This window comes from Crassostrea angulata, chromosome 9 (assembly GCF_025612915.1).
Source record: "Crassostrea angulata isolate pt1a10 chromosome 9, ASM2561291v2, whole genome shotgun sequence".
Taxonomy (NCBI): domain Eukaryota; kingdom Metazoa; phylum Mollusca; class Bivalvia; order Ostreida; family Ostreidae; genus Magallana; species Magallana angulata.
Window position 1 is genome coordinate 8,276,822 of NC_069119.1, and position 27,570 is coordinate 8,304,391.

Consider the following 27,570-nt stretch of genomic DNA (forward strand, 5'->3'; position numbering starts at 1 on the left):
ATTATCATTTTAACACATAATCAAATATCATAATATATAATACAATATAGCATAATATGATACAATATCAAATTACATAATAAAGTACAATATTAAAACATATGAAATTTTAGTGCATGATATAGTGTTTAGATGTATCATAACCATATGATATATAATATGATATTGTATCATTTCATACATTAAAATTTGATTCAACATAGTATCATATCATATGATACCATATCATGTAAATAAGTAAGTAAGATATTATTTAAAGGGACATGGTCACGATTTTGGTCAAAAATTATTTGACCGATTTTAATGTTCACAATGCTTCAGTAAGGCTTTTTTAATAGACAACTAAAAGAAGAAAGTACAGTTTCTTTCAATATTTGCCCTAAAATTCAAAAGTTGTTTAAATCTCATAAAAATACACATATACCATCTTGAGCATGTGTATATATAAAGCAACAGGTTAAAATAATTTATCTTGTTTCAAAAAATAATCATGACTTAGACATTTTGGCATATTTCTAAGATTTAGTCAAAAATGATGAAAAATGGCACATTTTCTCATAGCTTTTTGAAGAGGAAAATGTGTCCGCAGCCATCGCCCACAACGAAATTGATATGTTTTATGTGATATCACATGACAAAGTTATAATATGAGTTTCATCGTGGGCGACGGCTGCAGACATATTTTTCTATTCAAAAAACCACTAAGGAATTTGTGTCTTCTGCTCAGTTTTATGAAAATTACGGGAAAATGTACTGTTTATGACGTCACAATTAATTTTGTGAAAGTCTAATCACGTAACTATTTATAGACTCCTAATTTACGAGTATTTTTGTGTAAATAAACGTAACATTTCAATTTTTTGTGATATTTTTAAAATTCACTCTAAAACAGGGCAAATATGTCTGAAATTGTACCTTGTTCTTTGAGAATCATTTGTTGATTTATAAGCGAGTTACAGAGCTTTCAATTCTTTGCTATGTAAACAAAGCTTTTGTTTACATTTTGAATGTTGAAGTGAAAATTCCAATTTTAGGCCTTAAATGATTGTGTTAAACGTTTGAAACTGTTTATTTATGCTTAATGTGAAAAAGAAGATAGACAAATTAACTTGAAAAACATTCTTGACTGGTATATTGAACCTACGTAAACAAAAACAGGGCACGAGCCTTGTTTACTATTGACAAAGAATTGTGAGCCTTGAATCTGTCTCAAAACTCTACGCCTGACTCTCAAATTTCACATGATTATTAGAAATGCATTCTTATAGCGTTGTAAATGATAAAAACAGTAAAATTGAATTTGACGAAAATCGTGACCATGTTTCTTTAATACAATTATATCATATAATACAAAACTGTATAATATGATACAACATTATAATTACAAAATTATATGATACGATTTGATGTGATATAATAATATATTCATAATACAATATACCATATTATATACAATATTAATTATTCTACAATACAGTATCATATGTTACAATATTATATATTACAATATTATCTTTGATAATATCATGTGATACAATAATATATAATTCAATATCATAATATACAGTATTGTATCATAATATACAATACGATACATAACAATGTTATGATAAAAATCATATCGTTAAGTACACAAATATTGAAATAATATCATATCGTACATTGATCGTATAATTTTATTACAATATACGATATAATATTGTATCATATAAAACAAAAGTGTTTTATATCATACAATACTATATTCTAGAATAATATAATTACACAACAAACACATCTATGAAGCAAATTTGAGTAAGGTTGTAGTTTTTTTTTAGCATCCATGATAATGCAGATTAGGCTCTGCACCTGAAGCTACATCTGCAATTCATTAATATCATAGTTGATAACTATGCAAGTTTGAAATTGTGCTGTTAATATCTATTAAACATGTAACCAGTCAAATAAAAACCTAAACCTCATCCGGCATCCAAAACCTATGGCTTTTCTTCAGCGTCCAAGCCTGTCATCTGCATCAGTATGATTATCATAAGAGCCACCATCCATGCAAGACGAAGTGTAATAAAGCTAGGACAATTTATAACTAAGATATAATCATCCGAGGTCACCTGCTCCAACTTAACTTTCACCAGCTATAAAAACCTTAACCATCTCCAGCATTCGAAACATATGGCTCAGATTCAGCATTCAAGTCTTTCAATTCCATGAGTACGTCCAGATCGATGCATCATCCATGAAAGTTTGGTGACGATAGGACAACAGGACTGCAACAAAAACCTTCACCAGGTCCGGATGCCAATGCCGACGTCGGGGGGTATAGCATATAAGCTCCCCCGACTTCGTCTTGGTGAGCTTAAAAGATAAACAAGGTTAAGTAAAAAAAAGATGAAGATGTCAGAATCAGGTCATTATCTTCTTCTCAAAAACTATTCGGCTTGAAAAGCTTAAACTTGTGTGGAGGCATCCTCAGGTAGTGTAGATTCAAGTTTGTTCAAATCATGGTCCACGGGGGTAGGGAGGGGCCACAAGAGGGGTATCAAGTTTTACATAGGTATAGAGAAAATCTTTAAAAATCTTCTTCTCAAAAACTATTAGGCCAGGAAAGCTCAAATTTGAGTGGAAGCATCCTCAGATAGTGTAGATTCATTATAGGGTGTACCAGGGCTTAAGTTTTTGGTAGACACAATAACAAATCATGGATTTATAAAAAAAAACGGCTTTAAACAAACTATTGACCTCCTCATTAAAATGATGTCAAATTGAATATAGGCACCGGGTTACTTTTCACGTGATAAATACAGAATGTCAAAATATTGTTTTATTTTCTACATAATTCCTTTAAAGCTGTAAAATACGGGAAAAGATTCTTCAAATCAATTATGACATCTATGGTTCTAGCTCCAAAAAGACAGTCTGGAATCAATTACTAGATCTTGACCTTAAGCATTGACTCACTAATAATGAATGAAAATGGAACAATTAGAGAAAATTCAGAGAAATTGAAAGTGTTTACAGATATTGTAGGATGTACCAGCCCACTTACAATATAGTTACTAAGATGACAGAAAAACAAAGAATTCTTCAGGATGTGCTACAGTAACTGTTAACTTGCTAAGAGCTTAAAGAATCAAATTACATTACATTCCCTACCCCTTACCACAACAAAACCCTCAAGAAATTGTAAAAACATTTTTGGTTGATATAGTTTATTTTATTTTAAGGAGAAGCAAAATATACACATCACATACACTTTCAGATGTTAATTCATCTTTTTTTATCATGTTAAGACAAAAATATTAAAAAGTAAAAAATAAAGCGTTTCACATATTGAATTCATTGTATAAGTAAATTCATTGAATTTACTTATATTTGATGAGGTACTGTGGATAGTACTGATTTCTATCAAACACACAGAAAACTCGTGGATTGTCCACATTATCCACGCAGCAATCGTACAATTCTGAAGTGGGATTTTTGGGATCAACGGGTGGGGGTCTGGAATACTTTGTGTCTCCTAGAGCACATTTTCCGCACAAGACTTTGACAAGGAACATGAATTTGTTCTTCTCTTTGTCGACTTGTGAATACAAGTCCGAATACTTGGCGTCTATGGCAAAGTATGTACCCTTCCCAAACAAGGTGCCCACTCTCTCCCCAGCCAATCGAAAGTCCAGGTTGTCTTTACAAATGACATCAACATAGGTTGGTAATGTACCATGAAATAACTCTTTCTCGTTGGAACAGCCGCTGCCTCCATATTGCTGTTCTAATTGCAGCTTCTTCCTGATAATGAAAATTAAATCGATTAGAAGCAAAGCTGAAAATTTACAACAACAAAAACAAATTGCCATGAATAACAAGTTTGCTATGATTTATATATGTTTACAATGACTTAGGAATTGACAATTAACATTTACTCATAAGCTTATTCCCTTAAATTACTACAAACACCTTACAATGACTCAAACACTGACAGAAAACAGTGACTCACAATTGGGCAACTTGAAGGCAAGCTTACACTATAGTGACTTAAAGCAAAAGCCATGCAACGACTTACAAGAGAAAATCTTACATTGACTACCAACTTTTCATGTAACAAGAGGCCTATGGGCCACATTGCTCACCTGAAGAACAATAGGTATGATAAAATCAACTTAATGGAGTCATTACAAATGGAGTCATTACAAACTACCTGTACAATGTTATCCTGTATATTAAATAACAATCTATTCACCCTCCCCTGGATATTCTTATGTTTATTATCATTAGTCCCTTTTAACAGGATGATTTTATAGTCATATTACATGTTGAGCATTGCATTTCTCAAAAAGATCCTAAACAATTGTTTATATATAGGATATAAACCTACATCAAACTCTAAATCCCTTGTGTGGCCCAAGAATCATCCAGGGGTCAAAGTCTAAACAATTTTTAAGAAACACCTGGCTGATAAGTTTCTAAGAAGATTTTAAAAGATATACTTTATATAATCCTATGTAAAATTTTGACCCCCGATGTGGCCCAACCATACTCCTGAGGATCATGATTTTCACAACTTTCAATCTACACTACCTCATGATGCTTCCACACAAGTTTAAGCTTTCCTGGCCCTTTAGTTGATTTTTAAAGATTTACAGTATATATTCCTTTGTAAAAATTTGACACCCCCCCCCCCAATGTGGCAAAACCCTACCCCCAGAGTCATGATTTTCATAGCTGTCAATCTACATCACCTGAGGATGCTTCCGCAAAAGTTTCAGCTCGCTCTCCTGGCTGATTAGTTTCTGAGAAGAAGATTTTTAAAGATTTACTCTATATTTTCCTATGTAAAATTTTTACCCCTATTGTGGTCACACCCTTCCCTTGGGGATCATGATTTTCATAACTTTCAATCTACACTACCTGGGGTTCTTCCACACAAGTTTCAGCTTTCCTGGGTCATTAGTTTTTGAGAAAAAGATTTTTGAAAATTTCTTTAAAATTTTCAATAATTCTTTATTAAGGTATCTCCCTTTGAAAAAAAAGCATGATTCTTAATTTTCATCACTTTGAATTCCCTCTGACTAGAGATGCTTAGTGTCAAGTTTGGTTGAAATTGGCCCAGTAGTTCTTGAGAAGATGTTGAAAATGTGAAAAGTTTACGGACAGACAGACAGACGACAGACAAAATATGATCAGAAAAGCTCACTTGAGCTATCAGCTCAGGTGATTTAATAAAATACTGTAAGCCAACTTTTATTCGGATGAGAAGTTTCGCGAGTTTCACAATAGTGTCTTTGTCCCGAACATTTTTTGCCAATAGCCAGTTATTTTTATGTGGTTGTTATAACAACATGAATGTTGATAAGGCTTGTTCATGAAAATAAGTTGCTGCGAACCAGTTTATATCTGTTGAATCGAAAAATAAAGTCTCTGCATATAAAAGTTGATTTACAGTATGTACATAAAATCATGAAAAAATTACAAGAATAACTAACTGACATAAAAGACGACAGCTAACAATAATTTTCAAGTAAGGAATTAATATCCGCGTAAAATTGCGAGAAGCAGTCCTTGCAGATTTTAAAATCTCGCTTTTATTTTTCACACAGTTTTGGACTATAGAAAATAATAACCAAAAATTGGTGACATAAAATAGCGGAATCAGGGAATTAAGTACGCGAGTAAATTAAGGAATTTACAGTATATACCTTTTAATTTCAAACACTTATAATACATAATATAATCATTTGTTATACCCCTGTAAAACAGTTACTAAATAACTCTATACGAATAAAGTCCAGCCTTTTGACTGTTGGACTGGAACTGTTAGATTGAAACTGTTAAAATCGACTGTTAAAAAAGACTGTTGACCGGTGACATCACATTCCGCGAAAACATGTTATTGATTAGAAGGGGTATAACAAAACAGTTGTTGACTGTGTATCGGGCATTTGGCCTTGGGCAACAGTTTGCGAGCCTGTCCAACAGATCAACTGTTGCCTTCGACCCCAGTCAACAACTGTACAATAGTCATATGACTAAATATACTGAAACCTTTATACTTCAAGTGTAATCTATTTTACAACAACTTGAAAAAAATTCCAGTGCACCCTTTGATTTCACTAAAATTAATTTAATGTCACTTACAACTGGTAACACTCCCAGTAATACGGGTTCTGAACTCTCTCAATCTGTAGGATTTTAGCCTGTCCCAGCGTCTTTTTGAACTTCTCAGCCACCATTTGATACTCCTTTTCCATCATACCATTCCCACCATCTGATGAAAGTAGGACGCGTTTGTACGGTTCCCCTCGATCCATTTTCACCCAGTCGGATGGGATCATCACGCCTCTTTGTGTCGTCTGGAATTTGGCTGCCTTTGCTTTCTCAGACAACCTACCAGAATCATAAAAATTATTCATCAGTTTTATCATAAATTTACTGTAGATTCCTAATAAAACACGAGAAATTAATAATGTGTAAAATCAACTCTTGCGGATTTTTAAAATTTCATGTTTATGTTTTCGATAGACTTAAACTAAATGAAATTATCATTAAACTAATAATAACAAGAGGCCCAGGGGCCACATCGCCCACCAGAGCAACAATTGCAAAAAAATTTCAAAATCTGCCAATTTTTATCAACATCTTTTTTTTTTGGTAAATACCAAGCCCCTTTTGTTCTGGTACCTGTAAGAAGTTTTTCTCTATTCCTATATACCCCCCCCCCCCCCATTTCGTGGCCCCACTTTTCTCTAGGGAATCATGGTTTCATCAAACTTAAATTTGCACAACCTGTGCTTTCAAACTAAGTACTGAGTTTTGGACCGAAAACTTTCCCAAAATATTTTTAAAGATTTTCACTATATATTCCTAATTCAAACTGCCATCGCGGCCCCGCCCTACCGCTAGGGACTGTGATTTTGCAAACTTGAATTTACACTACCCCAGGATGCCTCTACACAAGTTTAAGCTTTTCTGGCCAAATAGTCCTTAAAAAGAAGATTCTTAAAGATTTTCTCTATATATTCCTATGTAAAAATTCAAACTGCCATCGCAGCCCCGCCCTACAGCTAGGGACTGTGATTTTGCAAACTTGAATTTACACTACCCCAGGATGCCTCTACACAAGCTTAAGCTTTTCTGGCCAAATAGTCTTTAAAAAGAAGATTTTTAAAGATTTTCTTTATATATTCCTATGTAAAAATTCATCCCCCATTGTGGCCTCACCCTACCCCTGGACTATTATTTAAACAAACTTAAATCTATACGATCTGGGGATGCTTCCACTCAAATTTGGGCTTTCCTGGCCAAATAGTTTTTGAGAAGAAGATTTTTAAAGATTTTCTCTATATATAAAAATTTATCCCCCATTGTGGCCCCACCCTACCCCCAGGTACCATGATTTGAACAAATCTACATTATCTGAGGATGGTTACACGCCAATTTGAGCTTTCTTGGCCTAATAGTTTTTAAAAGAAATTTTTTAAAAGATTTTCTTAATAAATTCCTGAATAAAAATTTATCCCCCAATTGTGGCCCCATTCTACCCCGGGGAACATGATTGTAACAAACTTGAAACTATACCCCCGGGGACCATGATTGTAACAAACTTGAACTACACTATCTGAGGATGCTTCCACTCAAATTTGAGCTTTCCTGGCCTAATAGTTTTTGAGAAGAAGATTTTCTCTATATATTCCTATGTAAAAATCGACCCCCCCCCCCTTGTGGCCCCACCATACCTCTAGGGACCATGATTTGAATATCTTGAATCTACCCTACCAGAGGATGCTTCCATTTTAATTTGAGCTTTCCTGGCCTAATAGTTTTTGAGAAGAAGAATTTTAAAGATTTCCTCTATATATTCCTATGTAAAACTTGATCCCCCATTTGTGGCCCCACCCTACCCCTGGGGACCATGATTTGAACAAACTTGGATCTACACTACCTGAGGATGCTTCCATTTTAATTTCAGCTTTTCTGGCCTGATAGTTTTTGAGAAGAAGATTTTTAAAGATTTTCTCTATATATTCCTATGTAAAACTTGATCCCCCTATTGTGGCCCCACCCTACCCCTGGGGACCATGATTTGAACAAACTTGAATCTACACTACCTGAGGATGCCTCCACACAAGTTTAAGCTTTTCTGGCTGAATAGTTTTTGAGGAGAAGATTTTTTAAAAATACCCAACAAATTTTCAATAATTCTCAATTATCTCCCCTATATAGAGGGCATGGCCCTTCATTTGAACAAACTTGAATCCCCTTCACTTATTGATGCTTTGTGCCAAATTTGGTTGAAATCTGCCCAGTGGTTCTGGAGAAGAAGAAGAAAATGTGAAAAGTTTACAAAGACAACGCCGCCAACGACAACGCCGACAACAGACAACGGACAAATTTTGATCAGAAAAGCTCACTTGAGTTTTCAGCTCAGGTGAGCTTTTAATAAAAATTTGTTCACATCTTTTCTGTAACAACCAATCAGAAACAGGTGTGCAAATTCAGATGGAATAAAGAGTATTTTCTGTGGATATTTAATTTCTGTTTTTTTTTTTTTAAATACTAAAAATAGAATTAGCAAACTTTGTTAGAAAATGACCAGTTAACTAAAGATTTTAATTACAATATTTCCTTGATTTATGCTCAACATGAATGACATAAAAACTTACCAAAAATAAAAATAGCATAACTATATTTATTTTTCAAAATAACCAGATGACTAAAGCTTCCTTGCTTTAGACTTAAATGTGGCCGTCATGTTACTCAGTGGTCTTTTTGTGGTATCAATATAAGTATACATGTATGTATATTTTTTCATTTATAGTTGAGCAAGATACAGTACACCATGGGAAAATTTTTATTTTTTTAAAGTTTGTAAGCATTTCTTTGTAGAATTAGTTAAAAATACCTACTTTTCTGTAGCTCTATAGAATTTGTGTAACAAAGACAAATACTGTACATTCCTAATTAAACGCGAGGAATTAATATCCGCGTAAAATCGCGAGAAGTATCCTTCGCGAATTTTAAAATATCGCCATTATTTTCTGAGAGTTGAAAACTATGAGAAATAAGGAGAAAAGTTAAACGGTCGCGATTTTAAATTCTCGCGATTTGACACAAACAAGCGGAGTCGCGGAATCAAGTACTCGCGTAATATAAGGAATTTACAGTATTCCCTCTGCTGGGGTTTGAAACCAGACCCTCTGGCATGGAAGTCCAGCACTATATATATATACTGGTCAAGCTAAAGGGTTAACTCTACCACATTTGCATCTGCCAAACTTACATGATCATGAAGTGTTTGATGGTTTCATCCTCCATCAAATCTAGAGGAGTTCTTCCCTCTTTGTTCTTAATGTACAGGTCAGCCTTTGCCTCTAGTAAGGCACAGATAATCTTCGTGCCAACATTTTTGTCCTCCTGTTTCATCTGTATCAGCTGCAATAAAAAAACGGGCTCAGTACTGTGTTTTACAAAAGAAATACGACCAAGCCGTAAATATTTTCAGTCTTCAATTAGATAAAACCTTTTTTACTACCATTTTGATTTCCATAATTATATTTAACAGGTGTGAAACACTGATTGTGATTAACAAGCATTCATAAATTTAGTCTTTATTTCTTTTGTAAAATGAATCCTTGCTTAGGCTTTAATCTTCATTTTACATTAAATTATTTGGTATGTTCTATAATCGGATTTAAAATTTGACCTTGACATAAATTCAACAAGGAGTCTAAAAGGGCTCAAGTCAATTTTTCAAAACCTAACTTATGACTGTAAATAATTTAATTCTGGTTGTAACGCGCTTTCTGATTGGCTAGAAAAATTATTTTATATCATATAAAGAATGTTGCCTACGTCATAGTAAGACTAACGTCAAAAACATATCAATACGCCTGACGTTACGCTTGAATTTTGTACAATTTTACGTCATTTTAAAGGTCAAATGACCGTTTTTATCTACAATGAAGAGTAAAAAAATTAAATTTTAAGCAATGAATTCAATATTTATTAGTTTTATACGATATAAAATGATTTGAAACAGTTTACGCTTTTTTATAAACCGCTTCGCGGTTTATAAAGCGTAAACTGTCCCAAACCATTTTATATCGTATAAAACAAATAAATATTGAATTCATTCCTTAAATTAAACTAATTTACTATGCTCTCAAACTAGATTTTTGACCTTAAATAAACGATGTGCCAAGTTCAGTCAAACTTATTATGGCAGTGCAAGCTTATTGCAGTACAAACTTTTAAAAAGAAAATGATTCATGCTCACTGCATGCATTTAGACAATCTTACATGTACCAAAATAACAAACAGGTGAAAGTTTTTTTTCCCAGAGAAGGTTTATAAAAATCCAAATACAAGTAAATGCCTTGCCATAATCTTATTAAACAACAGTAATGGATGATCTATATATCACATATTGAAATTAAATTAAACCACACTGAGTATTTACCCCTGGTAATGACTTCTTCATCTGAGCCACATGTAACGCTGTGTTCCCACTGTTGTCCTGGGCATTGACCTCGCAACCTGTAACAGAAGGTCAAAAGGTCATGGGTCATAACCTATGCAATAGCCATCTCTTATGTAGAAACAAACTTTAAAATTCATATTTATGACTGTATAGTCATTTTAATTGTGGAGAGACAGACAGACAGAGACAGAAAGACAGAGAGAGAGAGAGAGATGGACAGCGACTTACATGCAGCTATGAGCACTTCCATAATTCTTGTGTGACCTTGGGATACACAGATAATCAGGGGAGTCCTCTTATCTTTGTCTGTAGCATTGATATTACATTCACCCTAAAGAAAAATAATAATATACAGTGTTACTACATTGTACATTGTATTCTTCATCATTATTTATGAAACAACAAACTCTATACAACAAAATTAATTGCTCAACATTTTTTTCCCAACTATAAATCCTGTATCCTACCGTATTCAAAAATACAAAAAATAAGTCAAAATAAAGATCTGATATGACATACTATTTTTTCCAATTTGAATCTATTTATTGCAAAACATGTGTTATTACATACTGAGGGATACATATAATCATGTGTGAGTTTTAAATTTGTCACTCTTTTAGCATCCTCACAATGTCAGGGGTCCCCACGGCCACAAGTGGACTCAGGACCCCTGACATTGTGAAGATGCTATTTTAGACACACAGAAATCATAATACTTATTGTGTTTGGTAAAGAGTTCAAATACAATAAAAGGACTTTTAAAATATCTACCGGTAATTAGAGATAGAACAGATTTAATTCATTCTTTTAAAAAAAATTGCATCAGTTAAACAGAAAATAAATGGCATTTCTCTTTGAAGATTCTTCGACTTGCGAAATAAAAATAGGATTCTAGATATGCACAGTAAATATTGCCCTTAAAACCAGACAATTGTTGAAGTAAAACATTACTAGCGAATTGATTTACCTTGCGAATAAGAGCGCTAGCTATTTCCACATGGTCATTGGCAGCTGCAATGTGCAGGGCTGTGAAGCCTTCCGACATCTGTTCATTAACCACCGATTTATTCTTCTCAATTATCACATTTACAGCCCTTCAATGAAACAAACAACTAAAAATTAACTTTCATGAATTTTTTTCAAGATGGGTGTACTGTGTAACCTTCTGTGAAATAGAAAATTTGTAGCATGAAAAAAAGACATGGAGTTGGTATTCAGTGTTAAAAGGCTATATAGTGGAGGCTTCTTTTTTAACTATAATCAAAGGCCTTTCTTTGATTATAGACCTGATGCATTGGGAACCTCTTTGATCACACAGCCTCCATAACAAAATCAACACTCATATAGGAAATATCTTAAAATTTTGAATCAAGGTGGTATGGGACATATGTTGATATTAATGTGGATTAAAGTACATTATAATTTAAATACTTAAACCAGTTTAGAATTTAAAATTTTACAATATCTGCCAATAAATTATGTGTTAAATATTTTTTTGTAAGGTAAAAATTACCCGTGGAATTAAAACTTCTGACACACAGATTCGCAGTGAACCATTTAACCCATTGCACTACGCTGTTAGGTGACAGTTTTGTGAAAGAAACTATAAAATTACATCATTTTATTGTTTATATCTCGATCACCAATATGTCACAACATGGAGGTGTCTCATACCACCTTAAAATACTTACGGCCCAGCATTCTTCATAACTGCCCACTGCAGGACATTAAAGCCTTTAGAGTTGTTTTCTTCGTGTCTGGCTTTAGGACTGCCCAAAACAGCCTCAATAATCTCAAAGCTGCACTGCTGTGTGATAGCATCATGCATAGGAGTATCTCCATCACTGTCCTAAAGAAAGGAGGCAACTGGGCTTAAGAGAATTGGAGTGATTACTATTTTATTTACATGTACAAATACAGATATTGAACCATCAAACATTGTGCAAAATAAAAGAATTTACCTTTTTTAACGACTTTTTCTGTAATTGTTTTATCTGAGTTTGTTATACTGTAAATTTCTTATTTATGCGAGTACTTAATTCCACGATTCTGGTGTTTTGTATTAAATTGTGAAAATATTAAATCGCGGTCACCAATTTTTTGTTATAATTTCCTAAAGTTCAAAACTGTCTGAAAAATAGAAGCGAGATTTTAAAATCTGTGAGGGTTGCTTCTCGCGATTTTACACGGAAATTAATTTCTCACGTTTAATTAGGAATCTACAGTGACTGTAAAATTTTGCAAGGATTTGTTTAAATTTTGACTAAAAACCTTGCCTTTATCAGGGATTTACCTTGAATGAAGGATCAGCCTTATGCCTCATTAGGACCTTGACACACTCTGGACTTTTCTTTCCGACAGCAATGTGGAGTGGTGTTTGTTTTCCTTTGTTTACAATGTTGGCATTTGCCCCTGCCTTCAAGAGTTCCACCATTGTTTGATGCTCCACTCTGTGTTAATCAAAAGTAAAGTTAACCAAAATTTGTCTGTGAATACATTCATATTGTAAAAACAACATTTGCATGTGAAAAATGTTAGCAATGTTTGTGAATCCTTATCATTGCAAATAAAGGATTATGTGCAGTATTTGCATTTTTTGCCCCCTAAATCAAAGTTTTTATAAAAAGCTTTAAAAATAAGGTGAAAGATAGTTTTAATCATATTAAAAATAAGAGTGTAAAAGGTTATCACCACAGTGACGTCATAATGTAGAAATGACGTCATGAAGATTGCCTTATTTTGACAAATTGATGTTTAGTAGCAAAATGTGGGTGTTTTCTGATAGTAATTTTACGATTACTAAAAAGTCAATTTATTCTACACCTAACTAATCTTTACTGTAATCAAATTGAACATTTAAGGAAAAAACAGTCATTTCTAGGAGCAATAACTCTCAGTGGGAAAGATGACTATGATTTTGTAAAATTATCAGTTAAATTTTAGGGACTTTTGTCCCAATTGTATGCTACATTCAATTTTATTTTGAAGAATTATATATTAAGAATTCATCATTGGTTAATAAATGGAAAATATATGTATATGTAATGTGAGTACATGTATGAAGCTTTTAAGTCTAATCTTTGAATTCTAAAGCCAACAATAATATATTTATTTTTTAATTTTTTTTTTCAATATATATTACCACAGGCATGCATTTTATTTGTATTTTTGCAAAGGGGATTGATTCAACCAAAAATGTTACCTTCAAGATTGAAAATTTTTAATTCCCTTTTTCAAAATAGCAAAAATATTAATAAATGTAAATGCAGGAGCATTTGACCTAATATAATGGCCCTTGATAACCAAAACATATTTTTTGGTCTACTGTAGATTCCCTATTTTATGCAAATACTTTATTCGATAACGGAGCCATTTTGTATGAAATCCTGAAAATTTAAATTCATAAGTGCTAAACTTTGCTGACATTATATGTAGTAAACAAATGTCAGAAAATTTAAAGTGTAATTTGCAATGAATACTTCTTCCGATTTTGCACGATAATTTATTTCTGAGTTTAAATAGGAATTTATAGTAAATGACAATTTTCATACCCAAAAGCACTGTAGTGCAATGGACTATCTTCCTCCGAGTCCTTCAGATCTGGATTAGCCTTATTTTGGAGCAGAAACCTTACAATGTCAACATATCCCTCGTAGCAGGCGATTTGTAAGGCCGTCTTGCCTTCAATTTTTTGATCAATCTATAGTGGTAAAACATATTTTACAAATGAATCTCTTAAATTTTAATTGACCCTTGAATTGATATACAATTCAGAATCTCTTGTTGTATTGTTCTCAGACTAGATAGACCTATCATATTTCAATTTTCAAGAGATATACCAGGTATAACAAAATATTTAGAATTTCTGAGTGTATATTTTCCCTCCTGAACTGATTACTAACTTACATAATTATAAATTAATTTGAACTTAAGCTTCTACTATTATCAAATTGCTAACAAAATAGCAGGTAATTGAAGTTGGACAAAGTATAGTTAAGTAGTAACCAAATTGCAATAAAAGTTATTAGCACCAAAGTTTGTAATTTTACATAATCATATTCTAATTAAAAGAAAATCTTCATCACAGAATACAATATCTCTATTTATCCTTTTTTTCAATTTTGAAAATTTTTTAAAATTCATGAAAATTTGTCTCCAAAAAATCTATAATTCAACAGTTCTTTTGCAGAGAGTGAAAGAAAAAGAAAGAGAGGAACAAAGACAAATGGAGAAGAAAGGGTAGAAGTGAGAAAATTACAGAGGGAGAAAAAAAGAGAATGAGAGAAAGAATGTACATGTATTGGGTTCATATTACTTTACAATAATTATTAAAGACAGAGAGATAGGGAGAGAGATGTTTTTATAGTACTTTACAATGGCAGAGAGAGAGAGACAAAGATAGAGAAAGAAAAAAAAGAAAATCACAATAATTATGCTTCACCTTATCGGGATTATTTTTGACCCAGTCCTTGACTGCTTGTAGGTCACCTTGACCTGCTGCCTGCACAATACTGACCGCCCCCTCGGAGTGGCCTGGCATCCCTCGTAACATGTCCACGTACAGCTGTGCAATAGCTTCAGCCACATCTTCAATGGAAGTTTCAATTCAAGTGAGTCCAAATTTCAATCAAAGTACAGAGTCTGACGTACTGGTGGGAGTTAATTTTTTTTTTTTTAAATAAACGATATATGTAATTTTGGCAAGTAGTTTCTTTGTGGTATTTGAATAATTACGCACTTTCTTGAATAATTACGCACTTTTTTTTCTAAATATGAATTCTTGGGCTTTTTCTAGAAGAGTTCTGAGGTATAGACCCATGGAACACCCATAGGAATCATGTAGTGTAATATGTAAAGATAGATGCCATCATACTCAACAAAGCCTTTTGATTAGTTGTCGAAATATTTCTGGAAATTTGTAGCCAATCAATTTTTTAACAATGAAATAATAAGTTTAGTCTTAACAGTACTGGTTCAATGTTTAAATTGGATAGTCTACCCTTGATTCCAAATGCTACCGCTGTGGAAGTAGTGCTTTAATTGGAAATCAATGACAGCAAACTACTGAACTATGGCATTGGAGTACATACATTCGACTTACCATTTGACTGTGTATCTGCAACATCTGAATCCACATCAGAATCCACACATTCAGCAGGCGGAATAGCAGGAATTTCTTTGGCAACTGCCTGATTATCCATCGGATTAATACAGACTGGACTAAAGATCCAGGTTTTGTCTTCAACCTTGATCCGGATATCACCATCTTGGTCTATTCTCACAATGCGGCCATTTTTTCCAAGCGCCTTAAAAGTAGAAATAATTACATCAAATGAAATCTTTTTAAATGAACTTTGAGGGACTCAAATTCCTTTCTCATTACATCACTACCCTATTGCATCCTAGCCTGATTCACACTCTTCCTCTCCATTTCATACGATCATGCAACCCTCCCCCCTCCCCCTTACCCCTGGGTCCCCTCCCCAAACCCCATAGCACTTTTGCCCTTGCCCCTAAAAGATAATCACTGTCTTCATTTCATTGTTCCATCCCCTCCCCCATGACAGCCTTTACCCTTACCTCTAACTGTCTTCATTTCCATCCCCTCCCAATGACACTCTTTTCCCTTACCTCTGTCTTCATTTCATACGTCAAAATTTCATACATCCCCCCCCCCCCCCCCCCAATCCTAATGACACTCTCAACTTTTACCTTTTATGTGGACACTCACTGTCTTCATTTCATCACTCCACCTCCCACCCCCTCATCACATGACACCCTTTACCCCCACATCTCTATCACACCCTTCCTTTCTGAGACACTCACTGTCTTCATGTCATCGTTCCAGCCCCCATGTCCATCCTGCAGTTCTTTGACCTTGGTTGAGTCGGAGAGAATGGTGACAGCTTCCCCTTGTGTAAACGTGTGGACCTGTCAGAGAGAAAACTAAACAACATCAGACACTCAGAACAGAGACATCAATGGTACGCCGCTATGTTAAGGCTGCCCAATTAATTTCACCAGCGATATGTAGAAAGTCACTTGTCTGTACTTAATAAGATATGACGTCATAGTTAACTTTGACGTCACGATCTGCATTCCTTTTGATCGGTCTAAGGGAATGTATCGTAACGTAATAAGTGATATTCATTGTGCATAATAAAACCGCTTCATTCCTATACATAGACACTGTTGTAAATACTAGTGATACTAAATTCAATATCACCGATATGGAGTATAAAAAAAATCAACAGTTTTTAAGCTTCGTAATAGGTAAATAACTATTCATAAACTAATGGTTTTGAGACTCCCCCTGCTACGTGTAATCTAATGAATGGTGATATGTATATGCATATAAAAAACGGCCTGGCACAAGTGAAAGATAAAAACAATCTTAGTACCGTAATCCGGTGAATATAATACGCAGTTGTGTACAATACGCACCCCCACTTTGGGCCTGAAAGTGGTGAAAAAAAGCTTGTTGGGATGTACAATACGCATCAAAAAAATTAACCAAACGGTAATCCTGAGTATCAACAAAGCAGTTATACTTTGTATGCACACTCAACTTCATCGTGGGAATACGGTACCGGAAATGGGGCACAACAATGGCTTCAATTAATGGAATAGGGTATAGAATTATTTGCAATAAATCAATTAGCATTACCTGAAAATGGTTAAAAATGAGCAAAATGATGCGTAAGCTGTTTTCAAAGATCCCGTGTATGCCGCCATTACAGCTGTTATTAATAGAATGCGGGCTTGGATGGCCACGTGCTATTTGTAACCGAGATAAAGAATAGGCAGTTCAAATTAATTTTTAAAAGCCATTTTGAAACAGTTTATTTATTAACAGACTTTAAGTATACATTTTCTTTAATTACATGCTATGACAATCATTTCCTAAGGGTTAAATAATAATATATATGTGGCAATGAAGTATGTTACTATGTATAGCGAGGTATCAGGCTTGTCTGTGAACAGCATGGGTAATACAGTAGCATGATACCCCGTGCTTCTGTTAGGGAAAAAAAAATTCAAAATCCTATAGGGATGTATAATACTCACCCCTTCCTCAGGTTAAAAAATCCTGGGGAAAAAAGTGCGTATTATATTCACCGGATTACGGTATATTTTAAGTGAAATCAGGAGAGAAAATAAGTACCAATGTGAATCTTGCTGGGGGAAACCTACCAATTGACATGATTTTGTGTAAATCGAGCCTAAAAGGTAAAAATGTGCCTAATTTTGATGGCGGTGCGAAATGTTTTGACAATATTTCAAATAAACGAAATATTTATATGAACCCCCAGCTAGAACTGCAAAATACATTACTAGTATGATACCCCGTGCTTCTGCTAGGGAAAAAAAAATTCAAAATCCTATAGGGATGTATAATACTCACCCCTTCCTCAGGTTAAAAAATCCTGGGAAAAAAGTGCGTATTATATTTACCGGATTACGGTATATTTTAAGTGAAATCAGGAGAGAAAATAAGTACCAATGTGAATCTTGCTGGGGGAAACCTACCAATTGACCAGATTTTGTGTAAATCGAGCCTAAAAGGTAAAAATGTGCCTAATTTTGATGGCGGTGCGAAATGTTTTGACAATATTTCAAATAAACGAAATATTTATATGAACCCCCAGCTAGAACTGCAAAATACATTACTAGTATGATACCCCGTGCTTCTGCTAGGGAAAAAAAAATTCAAAATCCTATAGGGATGTATAATACTCACCCCTTCCTCAGGTTAAAAAATCCTGGGAAAAAAGTGCGTATTATATTCACCGGATTACGGTATAATTTAAGTGAAATCAGGAGAGAAAATAAGTACCAATGTGAATCTTGCTGGGGGAAACCTACCAATTGACATGATTTTGTGTAAATCGAGCCTAAAAGGTAAAAATGTGCCTAATTTTGATGGCGGTGCGAAATGTTTTGACAATATTTCAAATAAATGAAATATTTATATAAACCCCCAGCTAGAACTGCAAAATACATTACTAGTATGATACCCCGTGCTTCTGCTAGGGAAAAAAAAATTCAAAATCCTATAGGGATGTATAATACTCACCCCTTCCTCAGGTTAAAAAATCCTGGGAAAAAAGTGCGTATTATATTCACCGGATTACGGTATATTTTAAGTGAAATCAGGAGAGAAAATAAGTACCAATGTGAATCTTGCTGGGGGAAACCTACCAATTGACATGATTTTGTGTAAATCGAGCCTAAAAGGTAAAAATGTGCCTAATTTTGATGGCGGTGCGAAATGTTTTGACAATATTTCAAATAAATGAAATATTTATATGAACCCCCAGCTAGAACTGCAAAATACATTACTTATCGAAGGATTTTTCATAAAAATATTTTTGATTTAATGTCATTATTCACTTGCGCCGATGTGATTTTTATAGATTATTTACTGTGTTAGAATACACCGTTCACGTGCTCAAGAAAAATATATGACGTCACAAAAATACATCAAATATAGTGTTGGGTGTCTCTGTTAATTTATGTAATAAAAGTTTAAAGAAACTTGCTCGGTTAAAGTATTTTTCCATAATTAAAATAGTATCATTTTTTGATATATATTTAGCTTCGGAAAGCCTTAACATAGCCGCGTATTATATTTTGAAACATGTTGAATAAATCAATTGATCTTCACTGAACGATTGGATGGTGTGCTCCATAATTTTTTTAAACAAAAAAGTTGTTGTAACAAAATTTCTATTTTTAGAAAAAACCATGAAATCAATACCTGATATCAATACATATTTTTCCAATAAACCTATAAAACCGATTTTTTGTGTGTGAATTTACATGTACATAAAAAGATATCTTTTTTAACTTGTTTTAACTCAGGCTTAAAGGCAGGCTTAAAAACCATTAAAAGAAATCTAACTGTTGATAAAAATTCTCTAAGCAAGTCAGTACTTTCAGTACTTTGATTAATCAATAGATTATCTACCCTTGTCAATGCAGCTCTGTTGATGTTCTCTATTTTGCCATTCATGTACTGTACACGGCAGGATTTTCCTTGGAACAACATCTGTACAATGGTTCCTAACTCCCCGATGCACTGAAACCAAGAAAAAAGATGGTCAAAAATTTATCCTTCAGATGGATCTACCTTAAAATTGAAAATAGAATAGATAAAAGAATTTTACTAAAAATATTTCATATCCAATTCAATCAATTTTTTATTCAATCTTACATTATGTATCAATTGACATCTACCAGTATTTAAAAGACTAATCAGAATGATTTTTTCATCTCCAAATCCCTTTTTGCAGACATGATCAAGTTTACAGATGTTTAAAAACTCATTTATTATTATTTCAAAGGCTTAGTTAGGGGATTATTAATTCCTTAAATCATAGCTCCTTGTAAGCATTGTAGGAAAAATTGAGGGAATAACAATACAAATCTAATCCTCAATAGTCTATAGAAAAGGGCATTCCCTCCACACCCCCTCCCCCACCCCTTACCCATCAGTTCTACTTTAAGGATAAACCAGACGTTCCTCAATTTTACATAACTTTCCTTAATATTTTATTTCTTATTTATTAACATTTAAACCTGTTAATTCCAAAAAATTCAGGGTAGATTACCAGGCTTTTTTCGGAGCGAGAATATTTTGAATTTACCTTAAGGTGGCTCTATACACCCACAGTTTATTTCAATTTTCAATACAAGACCACAAAACATATACTTATCAAATATTAAAATGACGATAGGGATACTATAGGTATTTTTAAAGAATTTTTTAATGTTTTTTCGTGTTTTTGTAAAATATTTTTTAAAAAGACAGCTATCAACAAATTGAGGGAAATTATTTTGTCATATGATGGATATTTCCTTCGGACACATAAAAAAAATATAACACTTCTTAACATTCAAAAATGTTATTATTGCAATTTTTTTTAGTATTTCCCCAAAACATAATTTTTCATATTTTCTTACTCTGTTGACAAATCAACTGAAAAAGTTGCTTGATGTTATAAGAAAATATATTTTAATGAATGTGACGTAAAAAATTGAATGAAAACCATTGCAAATAAACACAAAAAATATTTTAAATTTTATTTGGTATGAAAGTTCTTTAGGTAAGGGTTATCGTTCCTAAGTCCCAAGGCCCAAACACCTTGGGGACTTTTCATTTTTTGAGTTGAAGAAAATTTCCTTAATATAATGTTGGAATGATAAATACATACATATTTCATTATAGACTTTGCCCTGTATAAGTGAATATATTCGCTTTAATGCAAAACTAAGTCAAATAAATAAAGGGGAACATTGACTAGGCTAATAGGATTTATGTATCCCAATCCGAGAGAAATTCAAAGCAACCCTTTCATTCCCGTTAGGTGTCGATATTAATGTGCATTAAAGTATGTTATAATTGAAATATTTTAACCGGTTTAGAATTTTCTTTCACGGTATTCACCCAAAAAATACGTTTTAGAAATTTTTGGACAGTTGAAAAAATTATTGTTCTCAACGGGAATCAAACTCATGACCTACTGGTTTGTAGTGAACCCACTAACCCACTGCGCTATGGCGTAACATATCAATATTTGTAAAGAAAGTCTATGAAAATTTATACTTGATTTTATTTTTTATTTCGATAAATAATACTACACAACGTGAAGGTGTCACATACCACATTACTGGTAAGTAATGAATTTTCCAATTATCAAATTTTATCTATTAATTTAGCAAATTTTTCAAAAGAGCGGTTTCCATACAATTCGCCTCAGTTTAAATCAGCCAGTACCGGAAATGCATGTTTCCAGATTTACTTTTTTGCGTACTGCGTCATCAAAAAGTGGTGTATAGAGCCACCTTAAAAAAGCATGCAAAATGCATTTGAATGTTTATAAATAAAACCTTACTATACATTTTAAATTGAAAACTTTATATCTAAATAAAAAAAGAATCATATAACATAAAAATACAATTATAAAATTTATTTACTATGTGGAAATCTTCACATTGTGGAGATAGAAAAAAATAGAAAAAATGGAAGATAGGTTGCGCCTGACCTTAAATGCTAAGAAATTATTTTTCTATCTTTAAACTATTATTTAGTAATGAAAATTTTCTTCTATTTAAACTTAGAATTTCAATACTTTCTGATATATTTAAACAGTGCTCTTCTTTTTTTTTCTAAAGGAGATAAATATATTCTAAAATGGCCACAACCATGCATTTACAACATTTCCTTAAAATTTAAACATGTACTGACTTCTTTCATGGAGTCCTTCCATCCATCTGCGTTGTCTTCTTGGAGTCTCTTGAAGTTATCCAGAGCCAGATTGACTCGCACTTTGTCTCCAGGTTTGAACAGAATTTGTCCAGGGTTTACAACATCTAAAAGATGTAAAATCATGAGAGTACTTAATGATCATACAATGATTCTTAAGGTAGTATGGGACACCTCTAGGTTGTGATGTACTATATATCAAAATATATAATTATATCGAGTGCAAGTTTATAAAGAGATTCTTTCCCCAAATTGTCACCTAACAGCGTAGCGCAGTGGGTTAGAGAGTGCACTACGAATCTGTCAGTCATGACTTCGAATCCTGTTGGGTATTTGAAAACTTTTAACTTTCGAAAACATTTTGAAAAGATATATTTTTGTTAAATATTGTAACATTTGGAAATTCTAAACCAATGAAAGTATTTTAATTATAATGTACATTAATATCAACAGATGTCCCATACCTGTTAACCTAGAAACCTGTCAATCCAACACAATCCACATTTCACCATTACGACTATTATAATTACTATTCAACTCAAGTCTGTTGATGTTTAATTGTAAAATAAGAAATGAGTATAAAATTTCAGATATTTTTTTTTTGGTACAGTTAAATGTTACTTTTTTCAGTTTAAAATCTTACCAACAACAGGAAGATGATCTGGATAGTATACTCTTCCAGACGCGGTTCCCTTCACGCGGGTGTAAATGACATCTACGCACCCTTCTCCCCCGACTCTGTATGTTTTAGGGGTGTTGTCACTCTTCCATACCACACTGACACCCCCTCTATGGTACTTCTTTTCCCAGGTCACTACGTCCTTTATCATCCCCATGTCCCCTTCACCACCTATAATATAACCAATCAAAGTACTGAAATGATTGGTAGAGAAACAAATTACCATTTCCACTTCCCAACCTGTAATTTATCAAATCAAAGTACTAAAATGATTGGTTGAGAAGAAAATTCTAATGTCCCCTTCACCACGTGTAATTCATCAAATCAAAGTACTGGAATGATTTGTGGAAGATGGTTTTCACATGACACATACTAATATAACTTAACACATTTTGTAATGAATTTATCTAGGTTCAGTTATCATTCTAGTTTAATTATTATAATATTTTTTCCTGACAAAATCAGTATTTTATATAAAGCAGGATCCACTGTATTAAAAATATTGAAAATACTAGGTGGCTGTTAAAAATAATGGGTTTAATTGGTTGATAAATATATATCAAAGAGAAGGTTTAAACAGACAATCCTGACATTAGATCAATTTTCAGAATTTGAGTTTTAATATTCCTCCAAAATCAAAAAGATATAAAGCAGGATCCACTGTATTAAAAATATTGAAAATACTAGGTGGCTGTTAAAAAAAATGGGTTTAATTGGTTGATAAATATATATCAAAGAGAAGGTTTAAACAGACAATCCTGACATTAGATCAATTTTCAGAATTTGAGTTTTCATATTCCTCCAAAATCAAAAAGAGAATTATTCAGATGGATAATCCACCTAATTGACTGCTTTATCATTAGGAAGTTGATAGTCATACCATCATCATTTTTCCACTTCCAGTGTGGTCCGCGGATGACCTCTGCCCCGGGGAACAGGCCCTTGGCTGGAATGGACTTACTCTTACTCCGTGGAGGAACTGGCAATCTGTGAACAAAACGGGCCTCATTCTCAAAACACAAATTCTATTAAATATTATGAGGATTCTGTCATTGAATTTATCCCCCCTCTCTTCCTGCTTTTAAAATATTTTGGAATTGATCTTCTGTACAAAAATGGGGCATTATTTTCAGAACACATTTCTAAACACAAAGGAGAAATACATCATTGATTCTATATAATTCTGCTTGTAATACATAATTTGGTGGCTATTAAGTAGTTAAAAGAGAATGGTAACCCATTCTTTTGAATCATAACCTGGATTTGGGACAGTTTTTGCTGTCTCTATGTCCTCTCCCGTTTTACATTTTTAACCTTTTATTTCTTTTCTTAATCTTTTCCTCATATGAAAAATCTAGACTGAATCTATTTTTATGAAATAAATTGGCAAACACCTTTATGAAAAAAAATGCTGGAAATTATTATATATTGGAGTTTTCATCAATTGCTTTTATTTGAAGAGGGCCCAAAAAGGTTGCTACAGTCAGAATACTTATATTGCCATAAAGAGTTGCAGAAGAAGACTCCTGTGAATAATAAGTAAATGAACAGTAGAAATCTTACACTGGGGAGGTGGAAGTGTCGACACGCTCGAACCCGTGGTTCACGTCATGCTTGTCGCTCATGTAGCACAGGCTACATAGATTCACTCCGCTACAGTTGGAGCATTTCCAGCGGATTCCTTTCAATGGCGAATCCTTACATTCATTACAGGTGACTCCGTCATGTACAATTCCTTGTGAAGTGAAAAGCAAAAATAAAGAACAGTTCATACTGCATAACATTTATAATTGAAATTATGGATCGTCAGTAAATGTAAATGCTGTTAATTTTGTTTTGTTCAAATACATCATATGAAAACTATCAATAAAATGGCAAAGAGAGGTGCTTTAATGGAAAAGACTTACCTGCGGGGGCACAGTCGTACACTCGCAAGTCGTACTTCCCATTATGCCCTGCACGGTATCGGAGTTCCCGACCGGAGTCCCAAATCACAGTCACTTGGTTGTCACTTGAGCCCGCCTTGGGGACAAATATGATGGTGCCCAGAAACCCCTCACCGTTGTCCTGCTTCTTTGAGGCCCAATCCGGGCCACGAACAACCCGCGTCCCTGGTTTTATCTGAAACATGCAAACAGCTTTTAAATTAGGCTCCATTGTTATGATTCTCACTATGTAACTTAATAGATAAAATTTGTTAAATTTAGGAGGCCGGATGGTCAAAAAATTACCCATCAAATCTATCATTATAGAACTTTAGTTATTGAATTACGATTTCTTCAGCCTTATGTTACCTTTTATTTGAATTAGTAAAGAAAAATTCCAAATATTTCACAGGTAAAATTAGAATACTGTATACATACAGGGTTATTTTCACCCTGTGTGTTTTTTGCCCTTTTTCACTTGCAAACAGGTTGGCCCTTCCTCGAATTCGTTCAGAAACACTTGTGTGTTTAAACCTGCTGACAATGATGGCCAAAGGGGCGAAAATAAAATCAAAGGAATATTTCCTTGTATACAGTATTTCTTAGTATACTGTAACGGTGAAAGATTGGGCGATCGGTAACTTGAAAGGGATGTATCTAAGGAGACTAGAGTGGACTATCCCATAAAGCTGTTTACCTTTTTGACGGTTGGAACGACCCAATGTTATATAAGGATGCGCTGAGAGTTTCTCAGGGAGAATTGATATAACAGCTGAATAGAAAAGACGTCCAAGAAGAAGAAGCAAAATAGAAAGAAAGAGCAAGGGTTGAAGTAGCACCAGTGGTTGGAGAAGTCGAGAGGAATTGTGGTGGGGTACCAGAAGTAATCCTGAATAAGGGTGAAATAACCTGGTATTCCACGAACACAATAAGAACTCTGACAAGTAACACGGTGCAGGGTGCCCGGCTCTAGGACACATACACACACCTCGCCTTATATTGATAATTTTGTTGTAAATCCAATCATTCATACTCCGGCAGAGTAAAGAAAAATTATTAATATATATATATATATATATAACACCCTATTCTCTTGAAAAGAACCCAGTAGATAACACATTACAATACTTTTATACATTTATTGTATATAGTGCTCTTTTTCTCAGGAAGATTAATTTAATCTAATTAACTGGCCATAACTATACAGTCCTTTCTGTAAGTTAGTGGGCCTATAAAATATTCATCAGTTAATACTGGTATTGTTCAAAGTACTGACCGGCATTAATCTCATAATTTCATAAAACTGCATCTTATTTATCGAGTGTAACATAAATAAACCTTATAGCATCTCAAAACAAAACTGACATCACTATTAAAGGGGCAAAATCACAATTTTGGTCAAATTCTATTTTAAATTTCTGATTTTTATGTTTACAATGCTTCAGTAAAGCATTTCTATTAGTCAACAAAATTAGAGTGTCAGTCATTGAGTTATAGGCAAGATACAGAGCTCGCAATTTTTTGTTATATATATACAAAGCTCAAGTCATGTTATTGTTTACATTTTGAATGTTGAAGAGAAATTTCCAGGTTTAGGACTAAAATGAATGTGACAAATGCACAGAACTAATTATTTTTTTAAAGCCTAATTAATATCATATGTGACGGTCAGACCGGTTCGAATACCGGCGCCAGATAGCTCAGTTGGTAGAGCAACTGACTAGAGATTCAGGGGGCCTAGGTTCAAAACCCGGTCTGGTCCGTCATTATTTATCCCATCCCGTTACATTTGGTGCTGTGACCAACCCATGGAACTGACAGGTGAACTCCTGCCAGGGGAAGAGCCTGGGGTGATCTTCGGGGACGAAGATCATTTAAGGGGGGAGGAATGTGACGGTCAGACCGGTTCGAATACCGGCGCCAGATAGCTCAGTTGGTAGAGCACCTGACTAGAGATTCAGGGGGCCCGGGTTCGAAACCCGGTCTGGTCCATCATTATTTATCCCATCCCGTTACATGCATATAATTGTTAACATAACAACCATTTGTGAGCTCTGTTCTCTTGTAACTTGACAGCTGACATTCAAATGTTCGTTGAGTATCAAAAATGCATTACAAAAGCATATAAAAAGTAAATAATAAAACAGTAAATTTTGACCAAATAGTGACCATGCCCCTTCAAAAGGCAATCAGTTGAAACTTGTAAACATTGGATGTGCAATGCAGCAGCTTGCAAACAGAACAAATACTCAGTACAGGAATATTTGGAATATTAAAAAATAAAATCTTTAAGTTTTCTTAACCAGGAAACTGAAAAACACATGGATGAATAATGAATGTAAAGCAATGAGAAAGGTTGTGGACAAATATTTTACTTCTTGTATATCATGTATATATGACGATCGATATCGCAATTTTTAACTATAAAGTGAGCCCCTGCGGTCAGGTTAATGTCATAAAAAAAGTTATGACAGCTTGAGAGCCGACGGTACAACATGACTGTCGTGTATAGAAGAAAACGAAAGTAGATTACACATTAATAATCAATATACAATTTCTTCCGTTCATAGCTAAGTGTGTCTATAAAACTATGGCTTAAAAAGTAGAAAAGCTTTCTTTAAAAATGACAAAACAAACGTAAACATTACTTACCGATGACATTCTTATATGCTAAACATAACTGGGCTATGTATAGACTCGGAGTGTAGTTTCCAACTTCTACTTCTCTTGGCCCGATGCCTTCCGATGCGTTCGGAACCTCAGATATAAAGGGGGTGTCGAAAATATATTAAATCCACGTGTGCGTGTTGTCAGTACGTGATAGAAATGCATTTTTTTTAATGCATATTAAAGACGTTTAGCATTAAATAGATAAATGTTATCTTTTCTCATAAAGCAGGCACGTAGCATAAGGGGGGGGGGGGGGGGGGGGCTGGCCCCCCCCACATTTTCTCGCAGCAACAATTTTTTTTAAATTTACATATAAAAAATTGAATTATCATGGAGTTGCCCCCCCCCCCCCCCACTTTTTTAGGAGTATGTAAAATTAGATATGAGAATAAGTAAATGAGGAGTGAAATTGAAGTTAAATACCACGCCAGCCCCCCCCCCCCCCCCCCCCCCCCGGATTAGGATTTTGAAGATTTTGGAAAAGTTTTCCTCTTTTTTTTTTCGGCTTGTCAAGATTTTTTGGATGAGTCTGCCCCCCCCCTTTCAAAAACGATGC

The 27,570-nt window shown here is 33.8% G+C and overlaps 1 protein-coding gene across 1 annotated transcript; it reads right to left on the reverse strand.

Moving 5' to 3' along the window:
• Positions 1–3,189: 3,189 nt before the first annotated feature.
• LOC128163224 (E3 ubiquitin-protein ligase MIB2-like) lies at positions 3,190–27,109 on the reverse strand. The gene is made up of 19 exons (XM_052826768.1): positions 26,997–27,109; positions 24,327–24,540; positions 23,983–24,154; positions 23,300–23,406; positions 22,384–22,590; positions 21,723–21,847; positions 19,443–19,553; positions 16,298–16,402; positions 15,573–15,777; positions 14,913–15,058; positions 14,023–14,171; positions 12,765–12,921; positions 12,163–12,320; positions 11,439–11,565; positions 10,700–10,802; positions 10,451–10,527; positions 9,272–9,423; positions 6,130–6,378; positions 3,190–3,783 (listed from the first exon to the last, which is right to left on the reverse strand). The coding sequence occupies exons 1-19, from the start codon at positions 27,003–27,005 to the stop codon at positions 3,360–3,362; spliced, it is 2,997 nt and encodes a 998-aa protein (XP_052682728.1). The 5' UTR covers positions 27,006–27,109; the 3' UTR covers positions 3,190–3,359.
• Positions 27,110–27,570: the final 461 nt, after the last annotated feature.

Coding starts and splice junctions, on each gene's coding strand:
- LOC128163224 (XM_052826768.1), bottom strand. Junction 6,379..9,271: donor ATCAAACACTTCATGATCAT/GTAAGTTTGGCA, acceptor TGATTCTGGTAG/GTTGTCTGAGAAAGCAAAGG. Junction 3,784..6,129: donor TACTGGGAGTGTTACCAGTT/GTAAGTGACATT, acceptor TTTCATTATCAG/GAAGAAGCTGCAATTAGAAC.